The sequence below is a fragment of the Anolis carolinensis genome, chromosome 5 (genome assembly GCF_035594765.1).
Source record: "Anolis carolinensis isolate JA03-04 chromosome 5, rAnoCar3.1.pri, whole genome shotgun sequence".
Classification (NCBI taxonomy): Eukaryota; Metazoa; Chordata; class Lepidosauria; order Squamata; family Dactyloidae; genus Anolis; species Anolis carolinensis.
In genome coordinates, this window is record NC_085845.1 from 134,919,904 (window position 1) to 134,940,098 (window position 20,195).

The 20,195-nt window shown below is 40.7% G+C and overlaps 1 protein-coding gene across 1 annotated transcript in view; it reads left to right on the forward strand.

Annotated features, from left to right (window-relative positions):
* Nucleotides 1–16,453: 16,453 nt before the first annotated feature.
* The window catches only part of pot1 (protection of telomeres 1), an 82,389-nt gene continuing 78,647 nt past the window's right edge, over nucleotides 16,454–20,195 (forward strand). The window contains exon 1 of the mRNA XM_008111229.3: nucleotides 16,454–16,796. Coding sequence (XP_008109436.1) covers nucleotides 16,674–16,796 — 123 coding nt within the window. The 5' untranslated portion in view covers nucleotides 16,454–16,673. The remainder of the gene's footprint in view (nucleotides 16,797–20,195) is intronic.

The window sequence follows — 20,195 nt, forward strand, 5'->3', positions numbered from 1 at the left end:
TTATACCCCGCCCTTCTCCCCGAGGGGACTCAGAGCGGCTTACATTCTGCCAGGAGGGCCAGCAACAAATATAGTATAAAAACAAAACAATTAAAACATGATAAAAACATGATAAAAGCATGATAAAAAGTATACAAAAATTAAAACGCTGCACAGCAGCGATATTGCACCATCCTCAGTCATTCACTACTGCTACAATTACAGATTTGCGACCCGATTACAACAGCCAATGAGCTTATTCGCTGAATGCCTGGGCGCAGAGCCAAGTTTTTAGTTTTCTTCTAAATCCCAGGAGGGATGGGGTTTGCCGGATATCGCTGGGGAGGGAGTTCCACAGCCGAGGAGCCACCACCGAGAAGGCCCTGTCCCTCGTCCCCACCAGCCGCACCTGCGAGGCAGGTGGGATCGAGAGCAGGGTCTCCCCGGAAGATCTTAAGGTTCTAACGGGCTCATAGGAGGAGATACGTTCGGATAGAACCGTTTAGGGCTTTGTAGGTCAAAACCAGCACTTTGAATTGGGCTCGGTAGCATATCGGCAGCCAGTGGAGCTGGCTTAGCAGGGGGGTTGTACGCTCCGTGTAAGCCGCTCCCGTTGTTAACCTGGCTGCCACCCGCTGCACCAGCTGGAGCTTCCGGGCCGTCTTCAAAGGCAGCCCCATGTAGAGTGCGTTGCAGTAATCCAGCCGGGATGTGACCAGAGCGTGGACCACCGTGGCCAAGTCAGACCTCCCAAGGAATGGGCGTAGCTGGCACACGAGGCGGAGTTGTGCGAAGGCTCTCCCGGCCACCGCTGAAACCTGAGACTCCAGGCTCAGCGATGAGTCCAGGATCACCCTCAGACAATATACAATTAATATAATATATAAACAATTTTAAAAAAACACACACGCACACACATATATACTTATCCAACATTTGCTTGTCCAACATTCTGTATTATCCAACGCAGTCGGCCTTTTAGTAGTCAATGTTTCTGTAGTCAATGTTGTGATATTTTAGTGCTACATTCGTAAATACAGTAATTACTACATAGCATTACTGCATATTGAACTATGTTTTCTGTCAAATTTGTTGTATCACATGATGTTTTGGTGCTTAATTTGTAAAATCATAATGTAATTTTATGTTTAATAGGCTTTTCCTTAATCCCTCCTTATTATCCTACATATTCACTTATCCAACGTTCTTCCTTATGTTGAATAAGTGAGACTCTACTGTGTGTGTGTGTGTGTGTGTGTGTGTGTATGTATGTATATATATATGTGTGTATATATATACATATATACCTTGTCCTGCCGTCACCCTTTATGTTGCTACATTATGCCGGATCCATACTGCACTATCCAAATTACTGATTGAATAACCAATTTTTCACCTTTTTTCTAAAGACCAGGAGGGAGGGGACCAGTCTGATCTCACTGGGGAGGGAGTTCCATAGCTGAGGGCCACCACTGAGAAGGCCCTGTTTCTTGTCCCCACTAATTGCACCTGCAACAGATGTGGAACCGAGAGCAGGGCCTCCCCAGAAGATCTTAATGTTCTAGCATGTTCATATGGAGAAATACGTTTGTATGGATAAGGGCTGGAACTGTATAGGGCTTTATAGGTTAACGCCAGCACTTTGAATGATGCCCATAGCAGACTGGCAGCTAGTGAAGCTGACTTAACAAGGGTATTGTATGCTCTCTGTATGTTGCTCCAATGAGCAATCTGGCTGCTGCCCGTTGGACTACTTGGAGCTTCCCAACAGTCTTCAAAGTCAACCCCTTATAGAGCGCATTGCCGTAGTCTATTCAAGATGTACCAAGAGTGTGGACTACCATAGCCAAGTCTGACTTTCCAAGATACGGGTGCAACTGGTGCACAAGTTTTAATTGTGTGAAAGCTCGCCTGGCCAACGCTGAAACCTGTGGTTCCAGGTTCAGGGATAAATCCAGGAGAACACTCAAGTTTCGAACCTATGTCTTCAGGGCAAGCGTAACCCTGTTCAGCACGGGCTGTAACCCTATACCTTGTTCAGCCTTTCAACTGACCAGGAGTACCTCTGTCTTGTCTGGATTCAATTTCTATTTGTTCGCCCTCATCCAGATCGTCACAACCACCAAACAATGGTTCAGGACCCGAAAAGCCTCTTTAGTAGCAAGTGGAAAGGAGTGATGGAGTTGGACATCATCTGTGTACAGATGACAAATAACTAACGCAGGTTCTCTTGAATTCTATTCTAGTCTCACTGTTCTGAATGGACTTACTTGACAAGGAGTGCATCTACACTATAGAATTCATGTAGTTTTACATCACTTTTACTACCATAGTTCAATGCTATGGAATCATGGGAGTTGTAATTTGTTGAGGCATCAGCACTCTTTGACAATGAAGGCTAAATACCTTGTAAAACTACATTTCCCATGATTCTATAGCATTGAGTCATAACAGTTAAAGTAGTGTCTAAGTGCATTACTTCTATAATGTGAATACATCCAAAGTTAGGTTAAAACCCACCAGCATATGATAGAAATTTTAAAGGGAATTTTATGACTTTAATTGCATAGTAAGCAGACATTATAGGAAAATAACGGTTCTATGGAAATCAACAGAATTTATTACAATAATATTTTAAGGATTATGACAGAAGTTTATTATATTGAGTTACAAAATTGATATCAAAATGATACATTTATATACATTAATCTGGCCACAGAACAAAATATAATAGGGATAATGCTAAGGTTTGTTACTTACAATAATGAAGAATACTGGCCAATAATGAACTGACATTTACATTTCATTCTGATTCTCTATTAAACCACAGAAGTTTTATCTCCTCCAATAAACTTACAATGTTTTTGTGTACATTTTCCATGAATATACACAATGCCTAACATTCATATTTTATTAGTGTTTCTCAAATTATTCTGTGTGGTATGTGCACATTTTTAAATCATAAACCTTTTAAGTGCATTTTTGGTCATGTATATTTTATTAACCCACAATATGGCTTGTAACTGTAGGAAAACAAACAATATGTGTTTTACTTTCTTGTATCCAGTTCAAATGGGCATTTTTGTATGAAAATGTAAACCTGCCCGTCACCTGTAATGGGGATTTTTCTCTAATCTCATAAATTGCTTTCAAATACTTCTCTTTCTTTATGAACAGCACCATCTACTGTTATTTTAGAATTGCACACAGAAGAGAATTACATGGGTAGATTTTTCTCCCAGATTTCTGTCTCCCTCTCAGTTCTAAACACAGCATATATTTTGGCATATTTTTTCTTGCAAGTGTGATTTGATGGGAAGGAGAGAAAGTTTTCACATCTGAAGTACGAATACAAATTCTTACCTTGAAAATGAATTCTTCTGAATGATGCAGCAGATCCTGATCCACTATTCTTTTACATGCTTATGTATGATGTTTGGGTTCAATGAAGCATCTGTACACTATGCTTTTGCTTTGCATAACAATTCTCTCCACGATTAAGGGAAGAGGAATTCATCTTTCTCCCTTCACTTAGTACACTTCCTTATTTACAGTGATATCCGTGTTAGGTGTGAATACACCCCACCAGTAACACCGTCAGAGCAGGTCACATCTAAATGACTTCTTAGCAAAATTTTGGGCAGTTTCTATGGGAATGTATTTTAAAAAATAAAAATATCCCTGCCATTAGATATAACCACAAAAACATTGTTTCTCAATCCAGTTTATGTGTACTGAGTCAGTATACCTACAAGGCTAAAACTCTCTGTGGATTTTATTTTGGAACCTTCTAATGAACATGTGCTCCTAACAGAGCTGTAAATATTACCCAATTGTTTTTGCATTGTTTGTGCATGCATTGTTTTTGTAGCTGGTGCAGGTCCCTGGGGGTAACACAAAGTACTGCACTGGGTGACACCAGCATTTATTTACACAATTGCAACAAGTTTAGCAATTTTTTCTTTATTCTTTTTTTAAAAAAGTAATGTACTCAGGAGCACTTTTGAGTAGAGGCAGCTGCTCACCTGTCAATCTAGTTAACTGCTGGAACAGTTAATGCAAAATCAGTTCGCAGAATCCAGAATAGGTTTAGCGATGCTGGCTAATGAATTCATGAAGTTGCTGATCAAAATAGCAACTTTTCCAAGTTCTGAGAAGAGAGTGTACACACCACTATCACTTGGACAGAGAAAGTGCTGAAGCCATCAAAATTTTAAAAAAGAAAAGAAATTATGGGTTTTGACGAATCCTTACATTTCTATATATAGATCCCCTTCTCTCTCCTGCATGTATGCTGTGAATCCTATTGTTAGACTCACCTACAATAGACCCATTAAATCAATGGGATTTACATTACTGTTGACTCACCATTCAACAATTAGATCCACTCGTCCACTCTAAATAAGACAATGAATAGGATTCAGGCCATCAGTGAAAGCTACTCATTTCAAAACATCATGAGAAGAGGGTACTGTGGCCCAAAACATGTGAGAAAGAGACAGCACTATCAATATGATTATATCAAGGGTTGGGAAAGTGAGTCCATGAGTTGTAAGCCATCTGCAATGACTACTTCTGTCCCCAAGTGGTCCTCCAAAGCTTCTCTTTTCTGGTACAATTTTCAGATCTCAAACATGATAAAGTCACATGAAATGCTCTTCCCCCAGAATACTCCCTCCTGGGAAGATAGATTCTTTATTAAGCAACATATGATTAGTGAAAATGAAAATATTATCATTTCCTTGTGGTTATATTTAACTACAGATATAATTTGGGCCAATATATTGGCACACATTGTAAATGAAAAACTAAACGATATAAAGTTGTCTGCCCCTGTATAAAGTCCATAGATGGAACATGACAAGGTGTTGAAATGCTAGGCCCCTACGGTGTGAATAGTCAATGGCAATTCTACTTGCAGTTTGCAATGAAAGAATCTTGTCATAAGAGTTCTCCATCTCCTCGGTTCTTATGCTGTATTTATTAAATCATTGCCACTCTACCTGGACCACTTATCCACAAACTTTTCCCTCCCTACCTCACATCATCAAATGTTCACCTGATGTTCAGCCATGACCCAGAAAACTGTGTATCTCTTAATAGATTCCAAAACTCATATGAGAGCAGTACTTTCATTAGATCAGCTCAGAGATCTTAATAGTGTGTAAGTCTTCGGGTCCATCTACAGAGACCTAAAGTCTATGGTTTTTTTCCAGAGTATCCTGAAGCATCCAAATAATGCTTCAGGCTAATCCAGTTTACTCCGGATTAAAAAAAAACACCTGCAAAGATCCAGACCTTTTAATCTTTACAGGTGTAGAAGGTTTGGAGACTCCACTTGAGATCGACATCCGTGATCTCAGGAGCAGTCTCCACAGTGATCCTGCCTCCGTGGGCTCAAGTAGCCCTTCTACCTTTAAATAACATAAAATTAAGTAATTACCAAGGCTGGAGACTTCAAAGTGCTCTGTTGTACCTGGCAATGATGCAGCTGACTTTTTTTTTTTTGGGGGGGGGGGGAAGAGTCCTACTTGAAAGCTCAGTTGCATCATTTCTAGACACAATGGCATGCTCTGAAGCCCCCAACCTTGGTAAGTACTTAATTTTATGTTTTTTAAAGATAGAAAATGTGAGGGAAGGCAGAGGGCCAGTGGCTATAGTCCTCTGGTTCGGCATATGTCTCCCCTCCCCCCAGATCTCGGGGTTTGGGGCCTCTGTTGGCCAAAAACCTGGGAGAAACCTGTATTTTAAATGCCAGTTTCTCTCAGGTCTTTGGACTGTCTGGATGGGTCCTTTGAGTTCCCCACTATTTTTCATTGGACTAACTGGACCAATTGCACAAAATAAGTGGATTAAATAAATAACTACAGCATATCGATCATTTTTCTTCTATTTTGAACTCGTAATAAATCTTAAATCTCACCAAGTGCAATTAAAATGTATTTCATATATATTTTGCTACTGCTTTAACTGAAATGAAAAAAGAATTTGATCACCATATTTCTTCTAGTTTAGTGGAAATGAGTTTTTCCTTTTCAATAGCCAACTAATTCAACTGATCTTAGCAGAGATTACTTCAAACTAGATTAGTTGAGCAAAATATTTTCAGTATACTGAGGGTTAACTATTTCAGCTCAATTTTAATGAATTTTGATCCAATAACTCCAGCTGTACTTTGAAAATCACTAACCTTTGCATTTGAAGAACAGGCTCTTTTAATGTGCTTTTTTTAATAGTTCCTGTATTTTGCAATTTCAGATTTTGGTTCCAAGCCCGATAGGGATAAAAAGATGTAAGCATCGGCATTTTTGAATGGAGGTCCAAAATGAAAACAATGTCCTTTTAACCTTTTCCACAAGGATTTTAAAAAATGTATTGTATGATGTGTGGATTTATTTTCTGAATCCATTTAAGAATTTCATTGTACTTGGAGATGGAAATACCCCATGTCCAAAGGAGTATTTGTGCGTGCACAGTCAATTTTTTTTACCATCTATATAACCAAAGGCATTAAAAGTAGAATAACATACGATATCATCCATTCGTCTACGGACTGATAGTCAGAGGTTTGTGGACCTTTCTAAGTCTTCCATTACTATTCTATGATATGTTTCCAGCCCAAGTATAGTCAAAATATGGTATTCATTATTATCAATTTCATGTATATATTCTTCCTGATCCAATAGAAATTAATTCCAACCTTCTTGTGTAGGGGAAAATATGTCAGCCTACTCCACAAATAGGCTAGTCTAAGCAATAGAACACAACACTACTTATTCTCTGTATCACAATAACTGAGACGTTTTGCCTTGAAATGCTGCACATTATCACAAGAAAGCAGCCCTCTTGCGAAAACAAATAGGTCTGTTGGGACAAATGGTTGTTCCAGCCATTTTGCGTTTATAGGGAAGAAACAACATAGCAAGTTGCTGAAATTTGTGGGACATTATTTACGATTGTGCACATGACAAAATGGAAGAATGCTTACTTTACAGATCAGGTTCTGTGTTGATTCCATAGCAAAATGTGACGATAGGGATGAAAATGCCCCATCCTGGTGAGACACAATCTGTGTCAACAGCAGGAGTCAAATCTCTTGTCACCACATTCTGCCCTAAGTAAAGTTTCCAAATTGTTTTCAGAAGCAGCCTTGCCTATAAGGAATTACAGCTAGAGTTAAAGCCAAGAAAGTGAAGCAGACAAACATCAGAAGAAAAACTGCTCCTTAAATGTTTAGTTGTGTTGTGAAAGGGATGATAAATCACCTCTGTCTTTGTGCTTAAGTCACCCCTTCTCCAGAGCTCATGAAATGCAGGATTTACTTCGACATGGGGCAGATCATTAGGGAGAAGGCTAAGCAGTTCTTTCAGGGCATGAAGGAGAACATTTGATTGCTTCTTCTATTACTACAATCAGCTATGAAGTGCAACGTAAAGGAGACTGCTATTTTATTTATCCATTTGTTTCTATTTTGGAAATAACTTAATCATTCACCTTAAATCAAACATCATCTGAAAGCCAGTAAGAGAGAATTTTGTTCCTCTTCTTTTCCATCTCAAAATCATCTCTGGAATATTTCACAGTCCCCAGGAGGAGATTTTAGGAATGTATGTTGGTCACCCCATTCTGTTTTCACTAATGGATATAGCGCCATCACTGGAAACACTGTTAGATATTAGATTTTATTACACTAGAGAGGCAAACCAACATTGAAGCAGGACTGTCACATCCTGCTATCAGTCTGCCTCCTTCTTGTGATTAACCTGTTCCCCATTATTGACGCCAGGCCCTCATGTAACATTTTTGGAGGAAATGGGGGGCTAGGAAGGGAGATTGGTGGTGCCATCCTGCTCTTTTGGGCTTCAGGAGCCTAAAGAACCAGGATCGCTGTGGGTATTGACCCCCGGGACTGTGGAAGCACTCCCCGGAGTCAATCCCCACAGAGCCCTCACCTGCAAAGATCTGGACCTTCGCTTAAGGTCCCGATCTTTCCAGGTGTCAAATTAATCCAGAGCAAACTGGGATATCTCAATTTTCTCTGGATTAATTCGGTTTTACCTCATTTGGACGTCTCAGGTAAAACAGATAGGCCCTGCATTTTGGGGCTGTCTCGAAGGGCCCTGAGTTCCAGTACATTTTTTCTGTTAGGAAACCATCCTCTAGCATAGGATTCAGGTTGTATCTTTAGTTTCCTTAACATATCTGACAAACATGAGTTGCTTTACAAAGTAATTAAGACAATACCTTGTGACAGATGAATTAAATTACCTGATATAGTCACAGATTTCTAGACCTAGATGTATTTACTGGTTTTTGGAGGGGGAAAAATCAACCCTAATTTATTTTATAAAAAGTTCCTTTGTTCAGCTGTGCTCATGTAACATTTGGCAATAATAATACATATTTGTTTTACTGTAATATTTCATTTGAAAGAGTGTCCCTTTATTTCTAGCGACTAGTAACAGAAAATGTGAAAATAGTGAGTTTGAAATGGGCTAAGGATGTCAAGAATATTCACAAATAATGATGAGGAAGCATCATGTTAGAAAATGAACACCTATAGGATTTTTTGCTACATGAAAATGAAAAGATGTAACACTTTTCCATCAAGATCTCTGCAAATCGCACAAAAAGCTTCTGCACACAATGATACTCTTTACCCCTTTGTTAAGTAAAGCACACACATGCAGCAAGCACAGAAAAAGGTTTATTGATTAAAAGGCAACAAACCATTCAATTCTCCTGCTTTTAAAAACAAGGCAGGATCAATAGTATCTGGAGATGAAGTTGTGTAACTACAGTAGAGTTTCACTTATCCAACATTCGCTTATCCAATGTTGTAGATTATCCAACGCAGCCTGCCTTTTAGTAGTCAATGTTTTTGTAGTCAATGTTTTCAATACACTGTGATATTTTGGTGCTAAATTCGTAAATACAGTAATTACTACATAGCATTACTGTGTATTGAACTACTTTTTCAGTCAAATTTGTTGTATAACATGTTATTTTGGTGCTTAATTTGTAAAATCATAACCTAATTTGATGTTTAATAGGCTTTTCCTTAATCCCTCCATATTAACCAACATATTCGCTTATTCAATGTTCTGCCGGCCCTTTTATATTGGATAAGTGAAACTCTACTGTACATATTTTCTGACCCCTGTGTGCTCTCCAAATCCATACCCATGTGCGCCCATTAAATGCCCCCCCCAAAGGACTAGTTTTCAGCCATTTTTCAGGTGAGGGGGCAAATCCATGGTCCACATTGTACAGAAAAATTAGAGCCCAACTGTGCTTTAGTTACCCTCTTCTGAATTGGATTATTAGTGGCAAAGGATACATGTTGTAGTAAGGAGCCATTTAGTAAGGTTAGATATTTTTCCTCTTGCAATACCTTTCTGTCCTAGAACTTTTTACACTACCCTAGGTATATAAGTACATAAAATAGGTGTAAAAATCAAACTAGCATGTGCAAGGTATGTTAAACAGGCCAATTTCCTTTTTATGAAGTACAGCTGAAGCAGTTTCTGCAGAGTCCACTGCAAAAACTGCACATTGCTGCCAATAGATTTGTGCAAATATTTAGATGGCGGTCAGAAACATTTTACTGGTGCCAATTTTTTTTTTTTGCAAACCCAACATTGAGCTAAGGAGACCCCATCTGAGGTTGGGACCCACAGTTTAAGAAGAAGTGATCTAGAGCTAAAGAGAAATAACCTCTTTCACTCTAAAGGGGAATAATACAGTGAGGCAGATGGAAGCAATCTCTCCACATGGTGATTCAAGCAACATGGAACAATTATTAATGGTTAAATTCGGGATTTGGAAATGCCCAAGTAACTAGTACTGCTAGTCCAGTGTCTCCATCAATATCGATGCAGCCTTGCTCTTCTGAATCGGTTTTAAATGTGTTCCCACAGATAATTTTGGAATCACTGCACTATATTGTTTTACTATTACTAGCAAGACAACATCCAACTGAAACCTGGGATTTATAGTTTAAGGAGGGAAATTAGGGGCTCTCACTTGTAATTATTCAGACCTTAGCTTAATGATATGACGATTTAAAATAAGTCATAATAAATGTCAATTTTTTACTTTGGGGAACATGTTGGTGTTTGTGGTGATTCATATCCACTTAATATTGACGGATGCAGGTGTTTGTGTTTTTTGTTTGTTTTTGCTTTGATCTAGATCTGGAGATGGATGTAAATTAGTTATTGCTGAACATGCACTGAGCAGTTGATAATAGGGGGGAAAAGACTGTTGCCTTTGAGCTCTTTGGCTTTTAGTCTGAATTATGATTATTTATTTATTTTGGAAATTTCTGTGCTGCCTTTCTGTTAGTGGACCCAAGGTGCTTCATAGCACATTCAAAATATACAGTATAACATAAAACCATTGGCTAAAACAAACCATAAGAGTTAAACGAATGCTCCATAGCCTCATCAATCTAAACTGTTAAAACTAAATTAAATTAAAATCTGTCTAAAATTCCCATATGAACCCGTATGCTAGGACTTGGTTAAAATTCAATTAAAAACTGTTTCAAACAAGAAAGTAGTTCACTTCTTTTCTAATAACTAATAACACTGTGGAGCATTTATCTTTGGCCCCACCTACACTGCCATATAAGACAGTTTGGAACCCCATTACAGTACAGTAGAGTCTCGCTTATCCAACTTAAACGGGCCGGCAGAACGTTGGATAAGCGAATATGTTGGATAATAAGGAGAGATTAAGGAAAAGCCTATTAAACATTAAATTTGGTTATGATTTTACAAATTAAGGACCAAAACATCATGTTATATAACAAATTTGACAGAAAAAGTAGTTCAATACACAGTAATGCTATGTAGTAATTACTGTATTTACGAATTTAGCACCAAAATATCATGATATATTGAAAACATTGACTACAAAAATGCGTTGGATAATCCAGAATGTTGGATAAGCGAGTGTTGGATAAGTGAGACTCTACTGTATATCAAATGCATATAATGCAGTTTGATGCAGTTAAACTATATTATATGAATACTGAGTATATATATTTACCATTTTATTTATTACCCGCCTCTCCTTACATACAAGTTCTTAAGGTGAACTTGTATGTAAGTCAAAACAGGATTCTCAAACAGAAAGTTTCATTCAATTGCAAACCTCAGAAATGTTGCCATGGCAGCTAAAGTGGAATCCTAGCACTATAAGGGTGTAGTGTGATGAAGGCTGCACTGAAGGAAGGTGGTTTGATCCCACTTTAACTGCCATGGTTCGATACTAGGAAATCCTGGAAGTTTCACAAGGGATTTCACCTTCCCTGTCCAAAAGTGCTTCAATGAATTACAAGTCTCAGGTTTCCATTGCATTGAAATAAGGCAGTAAAATCGGGTCAAATGGCTATAAGAAGAAATCAATGATTTCCAAATTCAAGTACAGTACTCCATGTATTTTTTTCGACTTCAACTCCCAGAATCTTCAGCCGCTTTGGGCAATACCAAGACTTCTGGGACTAAAGTCTGTCAACAGTAATGGACTGGATGAGGGCAAATAGATTGAAATTAAATCCTGACAATAAAAAGGTGCTCTTGGTTAGTCGGAAAACAGATCAGGGTATAGGGATACAACCTGAGCTAGATTGGGGGGGGGGGGTTACACTTCCCCTGAAGACACAGGTATGCATCTTGGGGGTGATACTGGATTCATTTTGATGGTCCTGGAGGCTTAGTTGCCAGATGTGGCCAGGAGTGCCTTTGCACAATTAAAACCTATGTGCCAACTGCGGCCATACCTTGAGATGCCAGATCTGGCCATGGTAGTATTTATTTATTTATTAGACTTGTATACCGCTACTCCCAGTTTGGCTCGGAGCGGTTTACAGAAATAGATACATGCCAGTTACATCCTGATTGGACTACTAACACACTCTACATAGGGCTGCCTTTAAAGACCACTCAGAAGCTTCAACTGGTTCAGAGATCATCAGCTAGGTTACTAATGGGAGCACTGTACAAGGAGAGAACAACCTTCATGCTGCGACAGCTCCACTGGCTTCCAGTTTGTTACCGGGCGGAATTCAAAGTGCTGGTCATTACCTTTAAAGCCTTAAACGGTTTGGGTCCAGACTACCTGGCTAACTGCCTCTCCTCATATGAGCCTGCATGGGCTCTGCGCATATCAGGAGAGGCCCTTCTCTCGGTCCCACTCCTGTTTCAGACCCAGCTGGTGGGGACAAGAAAGAGTGCCTCTGGAACTCCCTCCCAAAGGAAATCAGAATGGCCCCACTGCTGTCCTCCTTTAGGAAGGAAATAAAAGCTTTCCTATGCACACAGGCATATGGAGATGTGAATGTTTAAAAATCTGGCAGTATGAAATAAGGAATGTAACTTAATGTAATTTTTTCATTGTAGAATGCTCTGCTACATAGCTAGATGTTAACTCATTTAGGATTCTGGCACGCTACTGTACCTTGAGAAAATGAAAGAAGCCATGTGCATGTTTTTTAAATGGACCTAAGGACTAAGTTTGATCCCTTTCCGTATTAGTATGACCTGAGTGGGGTTAGCATGCCCTTTCTCATCCATATTTATTCCACACACAATTAAAATACCAGAATATGTCCATGTTGTAGCCCATAGATCCATATCAGTCTGGAACAATAATACTTGCATTCACACACACAGCATCACAGTAAGACTTGAGCTTTGTCTAAAACATGAGCCATAAACAACTACTCATAATTCAAAGATATTGTATAATGCTCTCCATGTTTTTTGTCATGGAAACTTAAGGATAGTGAATTTAAGCAAGAATAGGTGCCGTGCTTGAGGAAGCAGAACTATACTCTGCAGATCCTTTTTATCATAAAGCCAGTCATAGTTTAGATATGTTGACTTGAATTGTTTACAAAACCTGGATATAGTCCTGTCGTGACTGACTCTGGGGGTTGGTGCTTATCTCCATTTCTAAGCCGAAGGTCATGTGGCCAGCATGACTGCATGGAACGCCGTTACCTTCCCGCCGAAGTGGTACCTATTGATCTACTCACATTTGCATGTTTTCGAACTGCTAGGTTGGCAGGAGTTGGGGCTAACAGCGGGCGCTCATTCTGCTCCTGGGACTTTAACCTGGAACCTTTTGGTCCGCAGGTTCAGCAGCTCAGCGCTTTAACACACTGTGCCACCAGGGGCCCCTAACCTGGATATAAATGTGCAAATATTAAAGACTGAATGCTTTTTTCACCACAACTATTATCATAGTGCTTTGGAGATATATCCTAGGAGATGCTAAACTTCTGCAAACAACAACAATAATAAGCTTTGGGAGTAGGGTGTGGCTAAGACTGCAAAAGAAGGATTGAAGTGTTAGCAGTCAAGCCCAATCCATCTTGAATGGGCAATTTTATCACACTAACATCTGCAAAAAAATTAAGCTGCTTTTAATGATAATTATTTAAAGGTAATGTCACTGTCTTTTTACTTTATTGTACAACTAGCTTGGGTACCCGGCGTTGCCCGGGTTATTTGAAAAAGCAGTGTTTTAGTTGTACAAAATGCATATGGTTGTGGGTGAACTACAACTGACATCATGCCAAGTTAACCCCGAGAAACCCCATCAATGCTTAAAGTTTATTATGTTGGGCAAGTTTGCTCTGGATGCATCACAGATGGGGTTCAATGTGCTCTTTGGCTGTAGTGTAAACTGCAACTCCCACTATGGCGAATCAGTCCCCTCAAACACCTCCAGTAAGTTGAGTAAGTCATGGGGGTTCTGTGTGCCAAGATTGGACCAGGTCCATTGGTGTTTGGGTTCACAGTGCTCTCTGGATATAGGTGAACTACAATTCCCCAAATCAAGGTGAATTTTCTCCAAAGACCTTCAGTATTTTTTGCTGGTCATGGGGACTCTCTGTGCCAAGTTTGGTCCAATTCCATCTTTGGTGGAGTTCAGAGAGTTCACTGATTGCAGGTGAACAATACATCCCAGTACCTACGACTTCAAAATGTCCAGGCCAATTTCCCTCAAAACCCACCAGTATCCAAATTTGGGCATATCAGGTATGCATGCCAAGTCTGGTCCAGATCCATCATTGTTTGACTTCATAGTGAACGATGGATGTAGGTGAACTACAATTCCTATAAATCCCTCCAAAGACCTCCAGTATTTTGTGTTGGTCATGGGGATTCTGTGTGCCAAGTTAATTCCAGGCCCATCGTTGGTGGAGTTCAGAGTGCTCTTAGATTGCAGGTGAACTATACATTCCTGTACTTACAACTCCTATAAATCATGATGAATTCTCCCCCAACCTCTAGTATGTTCAGTTACTGATCAACAGTTTCCTCTGTTTGCTGTGTGCCATAGAAAAGGATAGGAAAGTGTTATGGGAGTGGCAGTGGGCGGGGTCATGCAAATTCCACACCAATGGAGAGAGTAAGGAACACTGAGATGCCTGTGGTGGAGGAAAAGCAGAAAATCTAGGATGAAAGTGTTCTTGTATGAAAGCCTCCACTTGGGTGGTGGGCAGTATGGTGTTTATGGAGAACATTGGCAGGGCTCTTGGACATGTTCACGGTGATTGCTATAACCTGCAATGTTATTGGAGGGAGGGCCATTGGTGTCTCCTTCATAGTTGGAGCTATTGCTACAGTAGAGTCTCACTTATCCAACGTTCTGGATTATCCAACACATTTTTGTAGTCAATGTTTTTAATACATCATATTTTGTTGCTAAATTCATAAATACAGTAATTACTACATAGCATTACTGAGTATTGAACTACTTTTCTGTCAAATTTGTTGTTAAACATCATGTTTTTGTGCTTAATTTGTAAAATCATAACCTAATTTGATGTGTAATAGGCTTTTCCTTAATCCCTCCTTATTATCCAACATATTAGCTTATCCAACGTTCTGCCGGCTCGTTTATGTTGGATAAGTGAGACTATACTGTATTTATGGAAGTGGGAGCTTATCTGTGTAAATGAACACCCCAGCCACACACATACATACATATTTTCACTTTTATTGCGTGTATTGATCTTGATTATTGTTATTGTTGATTATTGTTTTTGTTTAATTTTTAGTCCCTTTACTTATATAGACATTGAATGTTTGCCTGTTATTATGTTGGAAGCCGCTCTGAGTCCTCTGAGGGAGATAGGGCAGGATGCAAGTAAAAGGATTATTATTGGGTTGTTGTGCATTTTGGGCTGTATGGTCATGTTCCAGAAGCATTCTCTCCTGACGTTTCACCCACATCTATGGCAGGAATCCTCAGAGGTTGTGAAGTATATTGGAAAACTAAGCAAGGGAAGTTTGTATATCTGTGGAAGGTCCAGGGCGGGAGAAAGGACTCTTGTCTGTTGGAGGCCAGTGTGAATGTTGTAATTAATCACCTTGATTAGCATTAATGGCCTTGCAAGCTTCATTCCTGTCTGGGGGAATCTTTTGTTCGGAGGTGTTTGCTACGTTCAACAAAGGACAAAAGGGATCTCACTTTTGCAGGAGTCTACCGTATACCATGCAGCAGTGGATAAGTCTACATAGGGACCACCAAATACAGCATTGCCTAAACACGAATCAAGGAACATGAAAAGCACTGCAGACTAACTCAACCAGAGAAATCAGCCATAGCAGAGCACTTGATGAACCAACCTGGACATGGCATATTATTTGAGGACATTGAAATGCTGGACCACTCTAGCAACTATCATGTCAGACAACACAGAGAAGCCACTGAAATCCAAACATGTTGGCACATTTCAACAGAAAGGAGGAAACCATGAAAATGAACAAAATCTGGCTACCCGTATTCAAAAACTCTAAAATGGGAACAGTAAATAAAGAACACTCTGAAAACAGAGGAATTCCAGATATTACACAATCAGGGCCAGCTAACGCCTCTCAGGCAGTAAGCAGCCAGACCTTGAAGCTGAAAGGCTACTCAATACTAATCAAGGTGGCGAATTGCAACATTCACACCTGTCTCAGACAAGTTTTCTTTCTCCCACCCTGGACATCCCACAGATACATTGCCTACTTGCCTAGTTTCCAACAGACCGCACAACCTCTGAGGACGCCTGCTATAGATGCGGGCGAAATGTCAGGAAAGAATGCTTCTGGAACATGGCCATACAGCCCGGAAAACTCATAGCAATCCAGAAATAAAGTTGTACTTACTTGCTTACTCACTTACTGAAGTCCAGAAATGGGAAAACACTGATTCAAAACTAGAAATCCATCATGCATTTGGAAGAAAGCGCCACTAGATGTATACTGATGTAAGCATTTAAATAGGGCTGTCAAGCAGTACTGTCTCCAAAACGCTGGAAGACCATAGTTTGGAAATCACCGGTTTCCCAGAGTCTCCCCAAAGCAGCTGAGGCTCCTGGGAGTTGGAGTCTAAAGCACCCGCACAATTGGCGTTTAAGAAGCTCAGGAGATGCAATCCAAGCCGAAACGAGTTTCCCGCCCAACCCGGCGCACATAAGCGTCAGTGAGTTTACGGCGCATGCGCAGAATAAGCCGCGCGGGCACTTCCGCGTTGAGGAACTCTAGGAAAAGCCCGCTCTGAACGAGGCCCTTTTGGCACCTTCAGCGGTTTGGTCCATCGCTCTTGAGTGTATATTTTTCCCCAAGGCCGTCCTGCCTTTTGTGGGGACGCCTGTGCCTGTCTTCAAAGCCTTGGGTCCCGGCAGTATGCCGGTGAAAGTGGTGCGAGGCTCACCCAGGGTCCTCAAGAATTCTCTGCCGAAGAACCTGCGACAAGTGGGCCTCCAGAACCTGCAGTTGGGCCGCGACTACTCAGAGGCCTGCTTTGAGGTAAAGGCTCGCCAGTCATTTCAGAATAAACTGGGAGAAATTAAACCCTACTCCGAGGTTGGCCTTCTTCCCCACACAAACTTCCCAGGGGATGGACAATGGAAGAAAAGAGCAGAAAAGCCCGCTTTCCATGTATTTTTGTCTGCACAAAACAATGCCAGGAGGATTGCTCTCTCTCTGTGTCCTGCAGTCTTTAGGAGAGCCTTTAGACCAGGCATGGTCAAACTTCGGTCCTCCAGGCATGTTGGACTTCAACTCCCACAATTCCTAATAGCCGGTAGGCTATAAGGAATTGTGAGAGTTGAAGTCCAAACCACCTGGAGTGCCGAAGTTTGCCCAGACCAGTGATTCTCAATCTGTGGGTCCCCAGATGTTTTGGCCTTCAACTCCCAGAAATAACAGCTGGTAAACTGGCTGGGATTTCTGTGAGTTGTAGGCCAAAACACCTGGGGACCAACAGGTTGAGAACCACTTCTTTAGACTGAGGTTTGACTCCACTTTAACTGCCATGGCTCACTGCTATGGAGTCAAGGGGATTGTAGTTTTGTGAGGCCTCCATCAGAACTCTTTGGCAAAGACCTTGTGAAACTTCAACTCACTTGATTCCATAGTATTCCACCATCACAGTTCGAGTTGTGTCAAACTGCATGAATTCTACATTGCAGCTGCATCCTAAGTATGCTTTTTTAAATTTATTTATTTCCAACATTTATATCCTGCCCTTCTCACCCGAAGGGACTCAGGGCGGCGTACACAATTGGCAACAATTCGATGCCTACACATAATTAAAACGTAGCAATGAAAATTCAATTAAAACAATATAAAAATATAAACATATGGAACTGGAATCATGGAATTCTGTTTTCTTCTTTGGGTGTTTAGAAAAGGCTTTTCTCATCACTAGGTACTATAACTAAACTGGAATCATGGAATAAATGTAACATGGAATCATGGAATAAATGTAACAATTACAGCTTCAATGGCTCTGCAAATATCCAGCGACATATTTAATTTGGTTTAAAATGGATTCAAATAGCAGGAAAAGAGATTTCACCTTTTTTGGGTGCAATCCTTTGTGTTTCTCTTTATTCATATGCATTATTTTCAATTTACATATTCATAAAAAACAGTGAAACAAATTATATACATGTATATATGCATGGATCAATACAATACTTCTTAACAGAGGCATGAGCAGACTTCGGCCCTCCAAGTGTTTTGGCTTCCAACTCGCACAATTCCTAACAGCTGGTAGACTGTTTTCAATTTACATATTCATTAAAAAACAGTGAAACAAATCTATATACAGTGTTCCCTCACTTATTGTGGGGGTTACGTTCCAGGACCACCCACAATAAGTGAAAATCCGCCAAGTAGAGGCACAATATTTCCTTCAATATTTACACATTATATTAGTAGTTAGGTGGCCTTTCTTCCCTTCACAAGCCTTCTTCCTGCACATCTTCTTGGTGGCCTCCTCTCAGACGCCTGCCAGTTTCCCTTTTGTGCATGCGCTTCCCTCCCCTCGGCATCCAGAGTAGCCCGGCTGGACGCCATTGAGAGGGAGGACGCATGCGCAAAAAGGAAACTGGCACCTTCTGCGCATGCACCACCGCTCAGAAAAAACTTCAAAGCAGTGAGGGAGTGAAAAGCGAACTGCAAAGTAGGGAGGAACACTATACATGTATACATGCACGAACCAATACAATACTTCCTAACAGAGGCATAGGCAAACTTCATCCCTCCAGGTGTTTTGGATTTCCAATTCCCATAATTCGGAATTGTGCGAGTTGAAGTCCAAAACACCTGGAGGGTTGAAGTTTGCCCATGCCTGTCATAACATCTACTATACAATGCTTGTGTTTGGTTATACTCTCCCTTCAACCTGGCAAAATGATACTACCAAACAATCACAGAATCCTAGAGTTGGAAGAGAGCTCGTGGGCCATCCAGTCAAAACCCCCTTCCAAGAAGCAGGAAAATCACATTCAAAACACCCCTGACAGATGGCCATCCAGCCTCTGTTTAAAAGCTTCCAAGGAAGGAGCTTCCACCTCACTCCCAGGCAAAGAGTTCCACTGCTGAACAGTTCTTGCAGTCAGGAAGTTCTTCCTAATGTTCAGGTGGAATCTCCTTTCCTGTAGTTTGAAGCCGTTCCACGTTCTAGTCTCCAGGGCAGCAGAAAACAAGCTTGCTCCCTCCTCCCTATGACTTCCCTTCACATATTTATACACGGCTATCACGTCTCCTCTCAGCCTTCTGCAGGCTAATCATGCCCTGTTTTTTAAGCCACTCCTGGTAGGGCTTGTTCTCCAGATCCTTGATCATTTTAGTCACCCGCCTGTGGACACATTCCAGTTTCTCAACATCTCCCTTAAATTGTGGTGCCCAGAATTGGAAACAGTTTTCCAGGGGTGGTCTGACCAAGGCAGAATAGAGGGGTAGCATGACTACCCTGGATCTAGATCGGTGGTTCTTCACCTGAGGTCCCCAGGTGTTTTGGCCTACAACTCCCAAAAATCCCAGCCAGTTTACCAGCTGTTAGGATTTCTTTGGGTTGAAGGCCAAAAACATATTGGGACCGCAGGTTGAGAACCACTGATCTAGACACTATACACCTATTTATGCAGGCCGAAATCCCACTGGCTTTTTTAGCTGTTGCATTGCATTGTTGGCTTAAGTTTAACTTGATGTCCACAAGGACTCCCAAGATCTTTTTCACACATACTGCTGTTGAGCCAGGCATCCCCCATTCTCTATCTTTGCATGTAATTTTTTCTGCCTAAGCAGATCTTGCATTTATCTCTGTTGAACTTCATTTTGTTAGTTTTGGCTCATCTCTCAAATATGTTAAGATCGTTTTGAGTTCTGCTCCTGTCTTCTGGAGTATTGGCTGTTCCTCCCAATTTGGTGTCATCTCCAAACTTGATGATCATGCCTTCTAATCCTTCATCTAAGTCATTAATAAAGATGTTGAACAGAACCGGGCACAGGACAGAACCCTGTGGCACTTCACATTCATATATATAATTCTGTTATTCCTTCGTATGACATTGTTTTTTATTCTTTTTTCTGGCCTGGTATTTAAATGGTAAAGGTTTCCGCTGACGTTAAGTCCAGTCATGTCTGACTCTGGGGGTTGGTGCTCATCTCCATTTCTAAGCCGAAGAGCCAGCGTTGTCCGTAGACACCTCCAAGGTCATGTGGCCGGCATGACTGCATGGAGCACCGTTACCTTCCCGCCGGAGCAGTACCTATTGATCTACTCACATTGGCATGTTTTCGAACTGCTAGGTTGGCAGGAGCTGGAGCTAACAGCAGCTGCTCACGCCGCTCCCGGCCTGGTATTTAACAGGTTAAATTATGAAACTTTCTAAAAAATAACTTTTCCTTCTTTTT